General features: G+C 40.7%; 1 protein-coding gene across 3 annotated transcripts in view; it reads right to left on the bottom strand.

Annotated features, from left to right (window-relative positions):
- LOC116570852 (putative adhesion G protein-coupled receptor E4P) overlaps positions 1-18,870 on the bottom strand; it is a 56,905-nt gene that overhangs the window by 15,038 nt on the left and 22,997 nt on the right. For all 3 annotated transcript variants that reach the window (XM_032308439.1, XM_032308447.1, XM_032308453.1), the window contains 7 exons: positions 17,675-17,776; positions 15,867-16,041; positions 14,011-14,121; positions 12,231-12,424; positions 8,384-8,542; positions 6,080-6,274; positions 1,795-2,030 (listed from right to left, as the gene is read on the bottom strand). In XM_032308439.1, the coding sequence (XP_032164330.1) occupies positions 1,795-2,030; positions 6,080-6,274; positions 8,384-8,542; positions 12,231-12,424; positions 14,011-14,121; positions 15,867-16,041; positions 17,675-17,776 (1,172 nt within the window). The remainder of the gene's footprint in view (positions 1-1,794; positions 2,031-6,079; positions 6,275-8,383; positions 8,543-12,230; positions 12,425-14,010; positions 14,122-15,866; positions 16,042-17,674; positions 17,777-18,870) is intronic.

Here is an 18,870-nt window from a genome sequence, read left to right as displayed (position 1 = left end):
AAAATTTATTTCATTATGTTACGTTAGTCACCCTATAGTAACATCATTAGGTTTTTAGTGTGCATTTAAAAAAAACATCTTTCCTGGGCACCTGGGTGGCTCAGTCAGTTAGGCAGTTGCCTTTGGCTCAGGTCATGATCTCAGGGTCTTGGGCTCTAGTCCTGCTCAGCCCTCTAGTCCTGGGCTCTCTGCTCAGTGGGGAGTCTGCTTCTCCCTCTCCCTCTGCCTGCAGCTCCCCCTCCGTGTTCTCTCTCTCTTTCTCTCTCTCTCAGTGTCAAATAAATAAATAAGATCTTAAAAAAAAACTTTCCCTAAACTGAAACATAGGGAGAAAAATGGGCACAGGAACTGGGTCAGGGCGAAATAATAATATGACAATGACAACCATAACATGGAGAAAAATTAACAATGATTAACATTCATGGAAAACTTATATTCTGGGTATAGTGGCCCAGACCATTCATTCAGTTAAGCATTGAGGACCCAGTGAATGCTGACCCATCCTTCCACTATCAGAATTCAATTACAAACCCAGAGCGGTGGCTTTGAATAGACCAGAATTCCTCTGTCTTGGTACTACTGACATTTGGGGCCCATGGTCAACATGGGTCAACCCCCTGTGCAACACAAAACATTCAGTAGCATCTCTAGCCACCTCTCTCCCTCAAGTTGTGACAACAGAAAAGGTCTCCAGACACTGCTGAAAGTCTCTTGTGAGGGACAAAATCACCCTACCTAAGAACTGCTGGAATAGACCAATAGCAGGATAAACAGAGATTTGGCTTTTAGTAACAAAAATATTTAATTTCAACTCTGATTTTCATTCATAAAGGACGGTACCCTTTCCTCAAGTTGTATTTCAAAAGTATGTTGTTTACTGCTTAGTTCAAAGGACACTTTTTTGTACGTTATTTCTTTTCCAAAATTATCTCCACCCTAAACCCACAATTGCCCACTTGGTCCTAAAAATAATTTTGCAAGTTAGAACAAATTATGAAAGAAGATAAATTTATAGGTGTGATAGAATAACTTGAGCTTCTCTCCACTCCGAAGGTGTCCAAGTCCCAAGGCCCAGAATTTGTGAATTGCTACTTTACAAAGCAAAAGGGACTTTGCAGATATAATTGAATGTAAGTATCTTGGAATGGGGAGATAGATTACCCTGGATTACTTGAGTGGATGCCATGGAATCACATGTGTTCTTAGAAATGGAAAGGAGAGACAGAAGAGAGTCAGAAGGAGATCCGAAGGTCAGAGAGGCGCAATGTTGCCAGCTCTGAAGACAGAGGAAGGGGGACATGAGCTGAGGAATATGGGTGGTCCCTGAAGGCTGGAAATGCCCCTCCAGGCCCAAGATGGAATGTACATGCTGATACCTTGTTTTTAGCTCAGTGAGACCCATGATGGACTTCTGACCTACAGAACTCTAAGATAACAAGATTGCGTGGTTTTAAGCCACCAAGTTTGAGCTAATTTGTTCAAACAGCACTGGGAAATAAACACAGTAAGACTTTTCAAAAATCAAGTAACATATGTCATAGGAAGTTTACCTCTTAGGGGTCCCTCTGACCACACTATTTCAAATATCACCTCACATATATTCCCATTTCTCTATTTTGCTTTCTGTGGTGGTAGCTATCACAGCCCAACATCATATTGCATGTCTATTTGCTTATTGTCTGCTTTGTTTCCCGGGGGGCCCACAGAGCCTTCAATAGCACAGGTAGTAGATGTTTAATACATTGGGTTCATATTTGTATTGTTACTTCCTCATAACAAAGACACTGTGCTTACTGAGTTTCTGTTCCATAACTGGTGTGTCCAAGCCCTGCAGACACAGCTACAATCACAGCTGGGATCCCGTAGCCAAAAGGATATATGAACCTCCTCTTGAATTTCCCTGCACTGATGTAGTTGGCCACCTTGAGGTTCTTGACTGTTAGGAAAAGCTGCAGCCCTTCAAGGAGCATCCAGGTGAAGGAGGCCAGGTAGAGGTAGTGCAGCACCCCAGCGATGATGGAGCACAGCACCTGGAGGGGAGACAGAAGTTGGGAGAACCTTACGAGTGCACAGAGAACAATGTTCACCATTCCTTGGAGCAAAGGGGATACAAGGTCGATGGAACACAGTCGTGCAGAGCAAGATGCTTGGGTTGAGTTCCTGTACTTCTCTGGGTTGACTCATGGCGGTAAACTCAAATAGCTATGGAGGGCCAGGCAGGGAGCATGTATCTGTCAAGCAGGCAAGTGTTAGGGAAGAGGTAGTGGTTGGAACTGTGCCACATGACCCTTCCGAAAAGCAGCAGTTGTTTTCAGCTCCAGCAATGGTTTCCATTCAAGAATGTGAGCCCAGGTTGATGCAAAAGTTGGGTATTCATCATTTCTGATGGCTGAGTAATAGGGCACGTATTGCACGGAGCACTGGTTGTTATATGTAAACAATGAACTTGGAACATCACATCAAAAACCAAAGATGTACTGCATGGTGACTATCATCATCATCATCATCACCATCATCATCATCATCATCACCATAATTAAAGAATGTGAGCCTAATATTGCCAGTGTTTCCTTTCTTTAAAACATATGCACACACACACCTGGAAATCAGGATTGTTAAGCAAAATCTCTCAGTTTTTAAATGTGGACAGTTAAAAAGAAAAAAAAACCTGTGGGAAAATACACAGTACATGACACAAAAGTTACCATCTTACCATTTATGAGTGCATGGTTCGTGGTCTAGTTCAATGCCTGTGAGTGTTAAGTACGTTCACCCTGTTGTGCAGCCGTCCCCACCATCCATCTCCAGAACTCTTCATTTTGCAAAACTGAAATCTGTCCCCTTGAAACACTGACCTTCCGACCCTCCCCCACCCCAGGTTCCCACCGTCGACCCTCTGTCTTTGGGAATATGTGTAAGTCTTTCAGGGATCCTCTGTGAGTGGAATCAGATAGGATGTGTCCTTTTGTGACTGGTTTATTTCATTAAGCATAATGTCCCCAAGGTCCATTCAGGTTGTAGCAAGTGTCAGTATGTCGTTCCTTTTTAAGGCTGAATAATATTCCAACCTATTTATATACAGCACTTCTTGTACCTGTCGTCTGTCAAGACACACGGGTTGTTTTTACCTTTGGCTATTGTGAACAATGGTACCGTGAACATGGTTGGGCAAATGTCTCTTTCAGAACTTATTTTCAAATTCTTTTTCTTTAATTATCTTAAAAAATTAAAAAAAATTTTAAATTTATTTTTTATTTTCAGCATAACAGTATTCATCATTTTTGCACCACACCCAGTGCTCCATGCAATCTGTGCCCTCTATAATACCCACCACCTGGTACCCCGACCTCTCACCCCCCGCCTCTTCAAAACCCTCAGATTGTTTTTCAGAGTCCATAGTCTCTCATGGTTCACCTCCCCTTCCAACTTCCCTCAACTCCCTTCTCCTCTCTATCTCCCCATGTCCTCCATGCTATTTGTTATGCTCCACAAATAAGTGAAACCATATGATAATTGACTCTCTCTGCTTGACTTATTTCACTCAGCATAATCTCTTCCAGTCCCGTCCATGTTGCTACAAAAGTTGGGTATTCATCCTTTCTGATGGAGGCATAATACTCCATAGTGTATATGGACCACATCTTCCTTATCCATTCGTCCTTTGAAGGGCATCTTGGTTCTTTCCACAGTTTGGTGACCATGGCCATTGCTGCTATAAACATTGGGGGTACAGATGGCCTTTCTTTTCACTACATCTGTATCTTTGGGGTAAATACCCAGTAGTGCAATGGCAGGGTCATAGGGAAGCTCTATTTTTAATTTATTGAGGAATTTCCACACTGTTTTCCAAAGAAGCTGCACCAACTTGCATTCCCACCAACAGTGTAAGAGGGTTCCCCTTTCTCTACATCCCCTCCAACAAATGTTGTTTCCTGTCTTGCTAATTTTGGCCATTCTAACTGGTGTAAGGTGATATCTCAATGTAGTCTTAATTTGAATCTCCCTGATGGCTAGTGATGATGAACATTTTTTCATGTGTCTGATAGACATTTGTATGTCTTCATTAGAGAAGTGTCTTTTTTTTAAATTAAATTTAATTTTTTCAGTGTTCCAAGATTCATTGTGTATGCACCACACCCAGTGCTCCATGCAATATGTGCCCTCCTTAATACCCACCACCAGGATTACCCAACCCCCACCTCCCTCCCCTCCAGAACCCTCAGTTTGTTTCTCAGAGTCCACAGTCTCTCATGGTTCATCTCCCCCTCCGATTTTCCCCACTTCACTTTTCCTTCCCTTCTCCCAGTGTCCTCATGTTATTCCTTATGCTCCACAAGTAAGTGAAACCATATGATAACTGATTCTCTCTGCTTGACTTATTTCACTCAGCATAATCTCCTCCAGTCCCGTCCAAGTTGATACAAAAGTTTTTAAAACATTGTTAAGTTTTTAAAAAAAATTTTTGTATTGTTACATTAGTCACCATACAGTACCTCATTAGTTTTTGATGTAGTGTTCCATGAATCATTGTTTACATATAACACCCAGTGCTCCTTCTTTGAGGTAAGTACCCAGATACTGGCAACTCTTTTTAAATTAAAAGCCACAAGCAGACTCAACAGAAAGGAACTGCTGACGGTTAGGTCTGGGAAACAATTTTTTTGACCTTTGGCTTAGATTCATCTCACTCATGCATAAAATACTATCGGAGAGAGCTGAGTATCCTATGTTCAACATTTTCATTTAGCAAAGTGCTGAGGGTGACCCAATGGCTTTAGAGGAACTATATTTTCACAAATATTCACAAAATAAACACTTCAGTGTCCTTCTTTGCTGAATAAGCTTGATATCTACAGATCTGCACAGTCTACCTTATGGCTAGGAGACACTCATGGGACTATCTGCATTTAAATTCATTAAAATTAAACAGAATTTAAGGGGTGCTGGGGTGACTCAGTCATTAAGTGTCAGCTTTTGGCTCAGGTCATGATCTCAGGGTCCTGGGATTGAGCCCCGTGTCAGGCTCTCTGCTTGGTGGGAAGCCTGCTTCTCCCTCTCTCATTCCCCCTGCTTGTGTTCCCTCTCTCACTGTGTCTCTCTCTGTCAAATAAATAAATAAATAAAATCTTTAAAAAAATTAAAACAGAATTGAAGAGTCAGTTCCTCAGTTACACTAGCCAAAGTCAAGTGCTTAATAGCCACATATGGCCAGTCACTCCCATATTGAAGAGTTCATATATAGAATATTTTTTATTTTAATAGGAGGTTCTGCTACAAAGTGCAGATCTAGAACTGTGTGCCCTGAATTAAGTGAAGGACAGTCAGGTTCTCAACTAAAACCTCATAAAACCTATTATATGATATTAGGCAAGTCACTTCCTCTACTCATGCTTTAGGTTTGCCAAGTTAAAATAAATTAATTTTGATATGCAACTTTCACCATTTATTTTTTTTTTAAAGATTTTATTTATTTATTTGTCAGAGAGAGAGAGAGAGAGAGGGCGAGCACAGGCAGACAGAGTAGCAGGCAGAGGCAGAGGGAGAAGCAAGCTCCCCACTGAGCAAAGAGCCCGATGTGGGACTCAATCCCAGGATGCTGGGATCATGACCTGAGCTGAAGGCTCAACCAACTGAGCCACCCACGCGTCCCTCACCCTTTCTTTTTTTAAAGAGATTTATGTATTTATTTGAGAGAAAGGGGAGAGGGACAGAGGAAGCAGAAAAGGGGAAGCAGACTCCCTACGGAGTGAGAGTGATGCGGGGCTCAATTTCATGACCCTGAGGTCATGTTTTGAGCCAAAACCAAGAGTTGAACACTCAACTGACTGAACCACCCAGGCACCCCAACTTTTACCATTTCATAGCCAGGGAGCTCCCTTCTAATATTCATTCCCAGAGACCCACTATTGATAGCACTAAGGTGAGCAGCCATTGGCAATGGCGGTTGAACTGTCCATCCAAATTTTTGGACCTTCCTTCCCTTTTCCTACATCTAGCTACCCTTCCTTGGGCTTCAAGAGCATAGCGGCAAACCACTGGAAATGTTCACAGAAAAGTGAGTCTCAGCTAATTCTCCTACCTTGGACTTTGTCCGCTCAATGCCTGTGAGGAAGAGCAGGTGGGCCAGGAAGAGGCAGATGGAGAGCTGCAGGTGGAGGGAGGTGCTGATGTTCTGGATGGTTCGGCACAGGAGGAAGGTGAGGGCTGCCAGGAAGAGGCACAGCAGAGAGAGGCTCAACCCCACATATGTGATCATGGTCAGTACAGGGTCCACCTATGAGCCGCAAAAGAAGAAATCCATTAGAGTTTCCAGTTATGTTGTTATGTGCCTGATGGGTGTCCCAAGTCTGTCCCTCAAACAAATGACTTTAGCTCTCTGAGATCTGGTGTCCCCATATTTAAAATGGAGGTAGTATTACAGGCTGAATTGTGTTCCCCACCCACAAGTTAATATGTAAAAGTACTAATCCCAAGGACCTCAGAATCTGACTATATTTGGAGACAGGGTTAACTGAGTTACATGATGTCATTAGGGTGGACCCTGATCCAGTAAGACTGGTGCCCTTATAAGAAATTTGGAAACAGACAGGTAGAGAGGGAGGACCATGTGAAGACACAGGGTGGTGGAAGCCAAGGAGAGATGCCTCAGGAAAAAAACAATCCTGCCAGCATCTTGAACTTGGACTTCCAGATTCTAGATCTGCAATAAAATAAGTTTCTGTTGTTTAAGCTACCCAGACTGTGAAACTTTGTCATCACAGTCCTGGCAAGCTAATAGAGGCATTAAGAGCATTTTCACACAGGATTGTTGGAAAACTGAAACCACCAAACTGGCATGGCCCATAGAAATATCACAGTTGCATCATTCACAATAGCCAAGATATGGAATCAACCTAATATCCATTGATGGATGGATGAGTAAAGACACTGAGGTGTATGCATTACATTACTAGAGTGGAGTATTGCTCAGCATTAATAAAGAAGGTAATCCTGCTATTTGCGACAACGTGGAAGAATCCTGACAACATCAGGCCAAATGAAGCAAGCCAGACACAGGAAAACCAATATTGTATGATCTCACATATATGCAGACTCCAAAATAGTCTAATTCACAGAAGCAGAGAGTAGAATGTCGGTTGCCAAAGGCTGGGAGTAGGGGAAAATGAAGAGTTGTGGCCAAGTGGCATCAAGCTTCAGTTATGAAAGCTCACTGAGTTCTGGGGATCCAATGCGCAGCATGGTATCAACAGATAACAATGCTGTATTGTGTACTTGAAATTTGCTAAGAAGGTAGATCTTAAACCTTCTCATCACAGACACACATGACAGGACACCTACATAGAGGTGATGGGTAAGTTATGTATCGTGACCATGAAGATCTTGTCATAATGCATACACATATACTAAAACATCACATTGTTCACCTTAAATATATACAATTTTTACATATCAAGGAAATCTCAATAAAGTGGGTTTTTTCAAAAAACATATATCCTATGAGGTAATTTTACATATTCTGGTAGCCCCATTAAAAATGTAAAAGGAGACATAAAATAATTTATTACTATGTTTTCTTTTTTTCAAGAGATTTTATTTATTTATTTGAGAGAGAGATTGAGAGAGCATGAGAGGGGCGAGGGTCAGAGGGAGAAGCAGACTCCCTGCTGAGCAGGGAGCCCAACTTGGGACTCAATCCTCGGGCTCCAGGATCATGACCTGAGCCAAAGGCAGTTGCTTAACCCACTGAGCCACAGGAACTCTAGTACATTTTCTTTAACCCAATAGGTTCCAAATATTAGTTCAATGTATTATCAATGTAAAGGTAAAGAGCTATTCAGGAGATGTTTGACATTCTTTCCCTCTGTGTTGAGGGAGCACAGAGTTGTCCCTGTTGTCACTTCCTCATATCAGAGAGAGAAGTTTGTAACATACAATACAATTCATTTATTCTGAGGTTTATTACTTACTATGTCCCCATTCACAGAAGCATAGGGTATCTTCCACACACTTAGTGGTCCTAGATGCTCGAGGAATATTTGTCTAGGGAATGAATCCCCTTGTAAAATTCAGGCCCCTGACCCCACACCGGGTTTTCAGAATCCAAATCTCTTGGAAATTGAGCCAAGAATCTGCATTATAAATAAACACCCCACCCTATGGTTCTTAGGAACAGGAAATTGTGAGAAGCACTTAATGGCTAACACTTCCAGGTGAACATTCTAGTGATTTCCACTGAAAATGTTGACAGCCTTTCATGAATAGAGGACTTGCTTTAAAACCACTCTCCGTTCAATATCAGAATGCATTCAATCTTCTTTTTACTAGAACTTGATAATGTTCCACTTCAATGAAAGGTAAGTTTATTTACAAAAGTAGAGATTACCTTTAATTTGGCAGTTGCCACAAGGATGGCAAAGCTGGAGAGGTGGTTGCAGCTGCAAAGGGTTTGATTTTCATCTGAAGAAATGACTTGACAGCCTTCGTTAGACCAAGACGACCCTTGCCAGTAGACACAGATAGACTGCTCATTTTCTCTCTTCATCTGGAGAATAACAACATTGCCTTAGCCCAGTCATAGAATAACTAACGTTTACTGATTGTTGTTCATATTTCAAAATATATTAGGCATTTTGTGTCTATTATCTCATTTACTTGTTACAAAACCCTTGTAAGGTAGTATTCATATATTCTTTTTACACGCGGGGAAACTGACAGTTGGAATCTGGTGATAATTGAGATGGGATTCCAGTCCTGGAGTTCTGACTTCAGAGCTGTAAGTCTTAACCATCCTACCTACTGTCTCTCTCATTTGTAAGGTAAATGAGAAGAGGAGAGAAAAAGGAGATCATTTTTGATGTCAAGGCAATGTGATTTCCTGAAGAAGAGAAAATATCTGTTGAATTCCTAACTAGTGGTTCTTTTCTCCCTTGAAATTGTCCTTGTCACCAACAGAGACAACACTGACAGATACCTACATATGTAGGCACCAATCTCTAGACTCAGCATGGAATAACTCGATTAACTTCCACAGCAGCTTATGGTGTAGGTTCTGTTACTGTCCCAGATGCATGCGCTGGGGCATATCCCAAAATACAGTACATGCACAAAAGTGTTGGTTCACTGTTCTGTGATTTGACACAGAAAAGGACTTGCTCATTGAAGCTGCTACAAGTGAACAACTTAGGTATAATGGGCCCCAGTGGGAGGTATAAATGGGTCAGAATGCTTTCACATGGACACTCAATCATGCCCAAAGTTTGATTTGAAGGAGACAAAAACCTGTTTCTTTCCTTAATCCAGGTTTAAGGCTGTTTGTAAGAAAAAAAAAATCCTGTGTTCAGCCAAGAGCTGGGAAAAGGGGGAAATGGTGTCTGAATATTGCTTATTTGATATTTAGAGGTTTTAAATATTTCCTTTGACAGGGAATAAAAGGCAGTAAAAAATATTCTGAGTGCTCACCACTTCCTGTGTTCTGAAATTCCCATGTAATTGCATTTTAAAAAAATCAACAAAGGCTGAGCCTAGAAAGTAATGGTATCTAATGCTTTGGAATTCTTACAATGCGTCAGTTTTTTTTTTTTTTTAAGATTTTACTTATTTATTTGACAGACAGATCACAAGTAGGCAGAGAGGCAGGCAGAGAGAGAGAGAGGAGGAAGCAGGCTCCCTACTGAGCAGACAGCCTGATGTGGGGCTTGATCCCAGGACCCTGAGATCATGACCCGAGCCGTAGGCAGAGGCTTTAACCCACTGAGCCATGCAGGCACCCCTATGTGTCAGATTTTTAAATAAAGGTTTTATTATGGTAAAAATTCATAATATAAAAATTTCTCACCCTAGCCATTTTTGAGCAGACAGCACCATAATGTTAAATAAATTCACATTTTTGTGCAACCCATCTCCAGAAATTTCTTTAAAAATTGTCAGAGAGAGAGAGAGAGAGAGAGAGAAAGAGTGCACAAGCAGAAGGAGAACAGGCTCCCCACTGAGCAAGGAGCCCAATGTAGGACTTGATCCCAGAACCCTGAGATCATGACCTGAGCAGAAGGCTGACACTTAATCAAATGAGCCACCCAGGTGTCCTGTCCACAACTTTTTTTCATTTTGTAAAACGGAAACACTGCCCATTAAAAAAATAACTTCCATTTCTCTCTCTGCAACTCCTGGCAAACATTCTTCAACTTTTTGTTTCTATGAACCTGAATACTCTGGGGACCTTATACAAAATGGAAGATTACAATATTTTTCTTTCTGTGTTTGGTGTATTTCACTTAACAAAATGTCCTCAAGGTTTATCCCTATTGTAACATATATCAAAATTGTATTTCTTTATTTTTCAAGTTTTTATTTAAATTCTAATTATTTAATGTATATGGTAAAATTGATTTCAGGTGTAGAATTTAGTGATTTATCACTTACATATAACACCCAGTGCTCATTTTTTTTAAAAAAGCTAAACACTATTCAATATTATTTCATACAGTAATACAAGGTTCAAGCATTTGAGGAACAACCATACTATCTTCCATAGTGGCTGCACCATTTAATATTCCTACCAACAGTTCACAATGATTCCAATTTCTCTCCCTCTTCATCTTATTTTGTTTTGTTTTTATAGTAGCCATACTAATGGATATGAAGTGATATGTTATTGCGGTTTTGATTTACATTTACCTAATAGTTAGTGACTTCCAGCATCTTTGCATATGCTTCTTGAACATTTGTATATCATCTTTTGAGAAATGTGTTCAGATCCTTTCTCTATCTCTCTCTCTCTTTTAAATTGCGGTATTTTGTTGCTATTGTTGACTTGTAGACATTCTTTATGTATTCTGGGTACTAATCCTTTAGCAGGTATTTTCTCCCATTCCGTGGGTTAGCTTTTCACTCCATCGACTGTGTCCTTTGATGCACAGAAGTTTTTAGTTTGTCTATTTCTACTTTTGTTGCTTGTTCTTTTGGTGTCGTAGCTGAGAAATTCTTGCCAAATTTAAGTAATGAAGCTTTTCAACTATGTTTTCTTCTAGAAGTTTGATAGTTCTAGGTCTTACATTTATGTCTTTGATCCATCTTGTGTTCATGTTATGTATGGTGTAAGAGTCCATTTGCTCTTTAGCACACAGATATACAATTTTCCCAGCACCATTTGTTGATGTGAGGCACTATTTTAAGGGCTTTATACATGTGGACTCATTTATCCCACACAACAAGAAGACACATTACTATTACCAGTAGCAGAACCTCAGCATCTGGACTGTGCTCAGCACAGAAGGCTGGGTAATTTGCCTAACTAGTGAGTGGGAAGGGAGTGGGGACTTGAACCCAGTTTGTTCAGCAGCAACTCTCCATGTACTGGTTTAAGAAATGTCCATCAATTATTTGGCACTCCCTTCAAAATGTCAAGTCTAACTCCACTTCCTTGGGAGTAGTCTCTCTTGGAGAACTCATGGAAGCCAACTGCCATGCCATGAGAACAGTGAAGCAGCTCTCAGAGAGCCCCACATGGCAAAAAAACAAGCCTCTTGCCACCAGCCACAGGGTGGATCTACCTTTAAAACTAACCCTTTAGCCTCAGTGAAGTCTGCTGGTGACAACACCCAGCCACCATCTTGACAGAAAACTTTTGAGAAACCTTGAGCTAGAGCCATCCAACAAAGCTACACCCAGATTCCTGACCTAAAGAAACAAAGTGAGATAATACATTCATATCACTTTAAATTGCCAAGTTCTGGGGCAATTGTTTACACAGCAAACAATCCCTTTGAAGAAGACAAATCAATTTTAATTTTGGCAAAGTTCTAAAACCTTGAAAACTTTTCTATTGGAATGTGCCTGGTATGTGCCTCGTTACAGCCATTAGGAAGCACTCCAAAAACACCTAAGGACTACCACTCATCTCACATGCTGGTCTGGATTGTTGCCTTCTTAAACCCTGACCAGTTTTATTTGGACCGGTTTGACAAGTCAGACATGTCCAGAGTCTTGGGGGAGAGTTGAGAGGCTGATTCTGAAGTTATCTCCTCAGTACAGTTCAGGGATACCCCAGTTTCTCAGGAAGCCATATCACACCCTTGGTTTATTTTGGACTTTCCAACACCACGTCTCTCAGATGGGTGAGATTCGTTTTTATTTTTACAGACTTCCAACCTGTGAATTCATCAGCATGGAAACATTCCCATTTAATTATGAAATCCCTGCACATGTAATAGAGTTACCTGGTTCTCACATACCTTTTCATGCTGAAATGTGAAATTAACCGACACAGGGAGTGAGATGTTCTTTCTGGATCCCACTGTACCACTCACTACCTTGGAGTTCAGGTAGAAATTATGCAATTTTTCCTTTGTCCTTAGATTTTCCTCAGACGCAAAACTCTCACCGATGATGGGACCAATAGAAGCATAAGATATAAATGCGACAATACCTGGGATAAAGAAGAAAACCCCACCTAGTTTCAGGGATGGCCATTTGGGAGCAATGTAATCTGTGTTAACTTTCACAGATCATTGGAAAAAATGATTTTAGTTCTCATTTTTTTTTTTTTTTTTTAAAGATTTTATTTATTTTATTTGACAGACAGAAATCACAAGTAGACAGAGAGGCAGGCAGAGAGAGAGAGAGGGAAGCAGGCTCCCTGCTGAGCAGAGAGCCCGATGCGGGCCTCGATCCCAGGACCCTGAGATCATGACCTGAGCCGAAGGCAGCGGCTTAACCCACTGAGCCACCCAGGCGCCCGATTTTAGTTCTCATTTATTGAGCCTTTACTGTGGGACAATGTGCTGAGTCATTCACATAAGTCATAATCATTTTCTTTTTAACATATTTTAAATTTTAAATAGAAATTTCTTCATGACTACCACTTTTGCTAGGGAATGTTTTCTTTGGCATTTTACAGTTAAGGAAAAGATTACAGATATTTAATAACCAACTTTCGGTTGGAGCTAGGAAAATGTGAAGTCATTATTATATTCCCCCCAAATTCCAATGCAAATCAATGAATTGATGGAAGGAATCAAGGAAGAGGGGAAAGAAGGCAGGCCGTTTAATAGATGGGTGAGTGAGTGAGTAGATGGATGGACAGATGGATGGACGGATGGACGGACGGATGGACGCATGCATGCATGCTTGCGTGGATAGAAGGATGAATGGATGGGTGGCTGAAAGGAAAGATGGTAGATTGTATGGATGAATGGGTGGATGAATGGGGGGATTTGGAGAAGGAAGAAAGGGCGAAAAGGGAAGGGAAAGAAAATGGGCTGGAAGAAGAAAGGGGGAAGAACAAAGGAAAGAGAGAAGGGGAGAAGAAGGCAAGAGATGAAAGGGAGAGCAAGGAAGTGAAAGAGGAAGAAAAAGACTATTAGCAGGTTAAGTTTGCAGGAGGGAAGGGTCATATGAAAAATAGTAAAGGAAAAATCTTAAAGGTGATTAAATTTAGACAGTTTGCACAGTTTTTAAAATGAGCTAGACAAATATGAAATCAGTATGTCCTGCACCAGAAACTCATGTTATATGTCAATTATATCTCAAGTAAAAATTTTTTAAAAATTTAAAACTTAAAGCAAAAAAATATAAATGAATAAAAATAAACACAAATATTCAGAAACTTTAAAAAGAAAGAGCTTAAAGGCTGATTGGTTTCCTCCAGGAAATGGGGAGCCGCTCATTGTCCATTTGCAAGGGAAAGACATCTGTTCAAGGAAACCAGCCTAAAGCAATGCAGAGGGTGGAGGTGATTTAAGCACGGAAAAGACAGGGGAAGCCATTAAAAAATCTCAACTCTAATCCTGCTCCAACACATCCAAGGTAAACAAAATAGGATTCTTTTCTTTTTTCTGGCTGTAAGAATCCAATGTGAATTTCCCAGACTCTGGCTTTATCAGTGTCATTCATGGAACTTACTCAAGTAACAATAAAAGGCTACTATGAACTGTTTTATTGGAGCAACACGGAATTCCATTGGGAAAATTCTTGGACTGATAGTCTAAGTTCTAGGGCCACCATATAGAGTACCTCCCAAGATTTCTTTCTCAGTGGTGCTGCAGTGGATATCCATGGTCTGCTTTTCTGCCTTCAAACTGAGTGTCTTCAGCCTGCAGTTCTCAACCCTTTGTGTGTTGATGGCTAAAAAACAGAGAATGTTTGGTCAACAACAACATCCACTTGCCCACCTGCTCCAATGTGATAATCCTCTGCCCTGGACACCAAAAAGAAAAGCCCACACACTCCTGAACTGATAACTCTTGATTAGTGTGGAAAAGAGATGGCCAAACTCTATGGGCACTTAGCCAAATTCAAAAAGTGAACTAGGAATTAATCAGGCACCTTCACTGTTTTCTTTATCATTATTGGAATAAAATACACATAACATAAATTTTACAATTTTAACCGTGGTTAGGCATACAGTTCAGTGGTGTTAAGCACAATCACACCCTCACCATCCCTTTCTAGAACTTTTTCATCTTCCCAAATTGAAACTCTGTTCCCATTAAACACGAACTCCTCAGGCTTTCACCCACCCCTGGCTCTGACCATCTGCTTCTTGTCTCCATGGATGGGACTCCTCTAGGGACTTCCTATGAGTGGGATAATAGAGAATCTGTTCTTTTGTGTCTGGCTTATTTCACTGAGCATAACGTTCTCATGGGTCATCCCTGTTGTAGCGGGTGTTAGAATGTCCTTCCTCTAAGACTGAATAATACTATGTTGTCTGGATACACCACATTTTATCTAGTCATCTATGAATGGTCACGTGAGTTGCATCCACCTGTTAGCTACTGTGAATAAAGCTGCTGTGAACACAGATATATGAATATCTCTTTGAGTTTCTGCTTTCAGTTCTTTGGGGGTACACACCCAGACGTGGAATTGCTGATTCATATAGTAATTCTATGTTTAATTTTTTGAGGAACCACCAAGAAATTCCACATCGTTGTACCATTTTACATTCCCACCAGCTGTGCATAAGGTCTCCATTTTCTCTCTATCCTCACCAATGCTTGTTATTTTCTGGTTTTTGTTAATAGCCCTCCAAGTGGATGTGAGGTATTACCATTTGCTCTTCAACCCAGCACTGACTCACAGGCCAGGAAGGAAGGTAGAAGAGAAAGAACCGTTTCCAAATCAGCAATAGAACTGAACTGAATTTTGTCAATAACCGTGTGAGCTTGGAAATAAATTCTCCCTTGTTCAAGCCTTTAGATGAGACTCCTGCCCTAGCCAACACCTTCACTGCAGTCTTGGGAGACCCACCCAAGCAGAGTTTTCAGGTAAGCCATGCCCTGACTCCTGACCCATGGAAGCTATGAATTATATATGTGATCGCTTGTTATGCCACAATCACTAAATAATACGCTAACCTAGAGTAGGTTTCTCTGAATCTGCAGGATTATAGGTATACAGGATTAAAGTGTATACTTTCTTCTACTTGCTGATCTGTAATTCTGTGTTTATAAGAAATAGAGAGGTATGTCCAATCCAAAATTAAAACCACACCCTATTCATTTCCTCTGTCAGTACTTTATGAAATCGGCTACCCGCAAACTTTTGACGGTGGGTCCATGTAGGAAAAAAACCAATCCATGAAATGCAAAATTACACCAGGCAGTGCACACTGACTGTGTACTGGTTGAGAGAAGACTGTGGACTCAGACTTGGGTGCAGAGTCTGACTCTGGACTCTTACACCATTTAGGATGCCAGGAACTCAGGCACATTTTCTGGGGCTCAGCCCCCTTATTATAAGATAGAGGTAATCACACTTACCCCGGCACTACTAGAAGGATTTTGTGAGCTGATACACAAACTTGGTAGAACAGAGCCTGGCAACAGGGAAGGGGAGCTGTGCTTACCATCCTTGTGATTCCTTACCCATAAAAGGCCCTTCCTCCTTCTGTGTTTCCTTTGGATTTCTGGACGCAGTGGCAAGGACGGCCGCTTCTATACTCTGCAGGTAGGTTGTCACTAGCCTTGCTTTCTGTTTTTGATTTCCAGGCGTTAATTGGGAAGTGAGGTTTGTGAGAAAATGGTAAGAGTTTCCGATTTCCTGTTAGAAACAAGGCTTGTTAGATAAATGGGAGGCTTTGCAAGACCAAAGTCCTTTAATTGAACAAATTCAAGCTTGTGTTTGGGCCAGATAAATCTACCAATAGCCCTGAGCCCAGGATCTGGCACTGTAAACGCGAAAGCATGCTGGTTTAATACTTATTCCCTAATAAAACCATTTTCCTTCTCTTAGACTTTATTGGTGCATTTTTCTATGTTGGGAGAAGACTTTGGTTTTCATTGCCTTTCCACAACATTTTGCCATGTGATAAATTCAAAATTAAAATTAAAATTGACAAGAAGCACAAAAGAGGAGGTATTTACTCTCATTGACAGAGGTCCAAGGGACCTTAAATTTTTCCTGGGAACATCCCACAACCTTGTATGCACAGACTCCAGAGGAACTGTGTGGAATGAGATTTCCTGAATTGGCAAATGCTGGTTGAGCCCAATCCTGAGAATCTTCACATGTGTCATATCCTGAGAAGATAAGTCTCAGTAGACTCAGCTCCTTAGTATGTCTTTCAATACTTTCCAGTATTATAGTAGTGTTTGGTTTTGATTTGGTTAAGTATCTATCTGCACTGGTCAAAGATTCTAAAGTTGCATTTATATAGGATGAGTCTCAACCCCTCATGTATAGCATGACGGCTTTAGTTAAAAATACTATATAATGGGGATGCCTGGTTGGCCTAGTTGGTTAGATATCTGCCTTTGGCTCAGGTCACGATCCCAGTGTCCTGGGATTAAGAGTCCTGCATCAGGCTCCTTGCTCAGTGAGAAGCTTGCTTCTCCCAATGCCTGCCACTCCCCCTGCTTGTTCTCTCTCTCTCTCTGACAAAAAAATAAATAAAATCTTTAAAAAAAGAATACTATATAATCACTGTACATTTGCTAAAAGCTTTCAGGAATGCTCACCACACACACACAAAGGTATGTGAGGAAATGGATGTGCTAATTAGCTTGACTGTAGTAATTATTTCATTACATATATGTATATCAAAATATCATCATGTACTCCTTGGATATATAAAATTGTTATTAAAATACATTTTTTATTATGTTCAGTTAGCCAACATATACTACCTCATTAGTTTTAGATGTAGTGTTCAATAGCTCATTAATTGCATGTAACACCCAGTGCTCATCACAGCACATGCCCTCCTTAATAAAAACTCATAGAGATGAGTTTTTTAGAGCAGTTTTAGGGCAGCAAAACTATTCTGTTTGATACTATAATGGTGGACACCTGTCATTATACATTTGATAAAACTCACAGAATGGGCAGCATGAAGTATGACGCCTAATGTCAACAACTCTGGCCTTGGGGTGACATTGACATGACATTGTAGGTTCACAAAAGCACGATCTGGTGCCAGATACCAGGGCAGGCTGTGCATATGAATGGGGCGAGAACACATGGGAACTCTCTATTTCTGCTCAACATTGCTCTGAATCTAAAACTGCTCTGAAAGACGAAGTTTACTTTTTTTTTTTTTTCTGATTCAATTTTATTTTATTTTTTCAGTGTCCCAAGATTCATTGTATACACACCATACAAGTCTACTTAAAAGGGAGGTGGTGGTGGAGAAGGCATCCACCTGCACCTGGAGCCAAGGAAAAGCAGCTCAGACCTGTAGGGACAGAGTGGTTCTTCTCTCCCCACAGCCGCGGGACAGCTTTGCAAAACCGGTGCAGATCTCTCTGCTGTTGTCCATAGAACTGCTCAAATTTAACTAAGAGAAAAGAAGAAAAGAAGGATTTGTTATTTTTCCTTTAATCGGTTTGGGCAGGTTGTCTAGTAGTTTTGATAGATGAGCCCCAATTTCATATATCATTTTTTCCCTAATTTTTAAAATTTAAATTCAATTATGTATTGAAATTCAATAATGTACTGTTTTTTTTTTTTCCAGAGGTAGAGGTCTGTGATTCATCAGTCTTATATAATATCCAGTGTTCACTACATCACATGCCCTCCTTAATGAACATCACCCAGTTACCCCATATCCTCCCCTCCCCTCCCCTCAAGCAGCCCTCAGTTTGTTTCCTATGGTTGAGAGTCTCTTATGGTTTGTCTGCTTTTCTGATTTCTTCTTGTTTTATTTTTCCTCTCTTTCTCTATGATCCTCTGCTTTGCCAAACATACTTTAAAACTGGTTGCTAAAACAGCTTTGGCATCAACAAGACTTGTGACCTTGAAAAAGTCACTTAAATCTCTCTGGGCCTCAGGGTCCCTAATTAAAAACAAAGGAGCTCAGAATATAAGGTCTGTAGGTACTAAAAGTCTTTGATTAATTATATTGGGAGACCAACTATGCACACTAGCCAATTCAGCTTTTTTTTTTTTTTAAAGATTTTATTTATTTATTTGACAGACAGAAATCACAAGTAGGCAGAGGCAGGCAGAGAGAGAGAGGAGGAAGCAGGCTCCCTGCTGAGCAGAGAGCTCGATGTGGGGCTTGATCCCAGGACCCTGGGATCATGACCTGAGCTGAAGGCAGAGGCTTTAACCCACTGAGCCACCCAGGCGCCCCTCAACAAACATTTTTTTCTTTAACAATTCCATTGAGATGTAATTCACCCATAAGACTCATCCATTTAAAGTATATAATTCAATGGCTTTTAGTATATTCACAGATTTGTACAACTATCACCACAACCACAATAAAGTTTAGAGCATTTTCAACACTCTCCCCTAAAATCTGCATTCTTGAGCCATCACCCCCAATCCTAGTCCAGGGCAACCCCTAGTCTACTTTCTGTGTCTCAGGATTTGCCTATCTGGACAGTTCCTATAAAAGGAATCACACTCTCTGTGACATTTTTTGTC

The sequence above is a fragment of the Mustela erminea genome, chromosome 1, assembly GCF_009829155.1.
Source record: "Mustela erminea isolate mMusErm1 chromosome 1, mMusErm1.Pri, whole genome shotgun sequence".
NCBI classification, from domain to species: Eukaryota; Metazoa; Chordata; class Mammalia; order Carnivora; family Mustelidae; genus Mustela; species Mustela erminea.
This window is presented reverse-complemented; position numbering and strand designations above follow the sequence as displayed.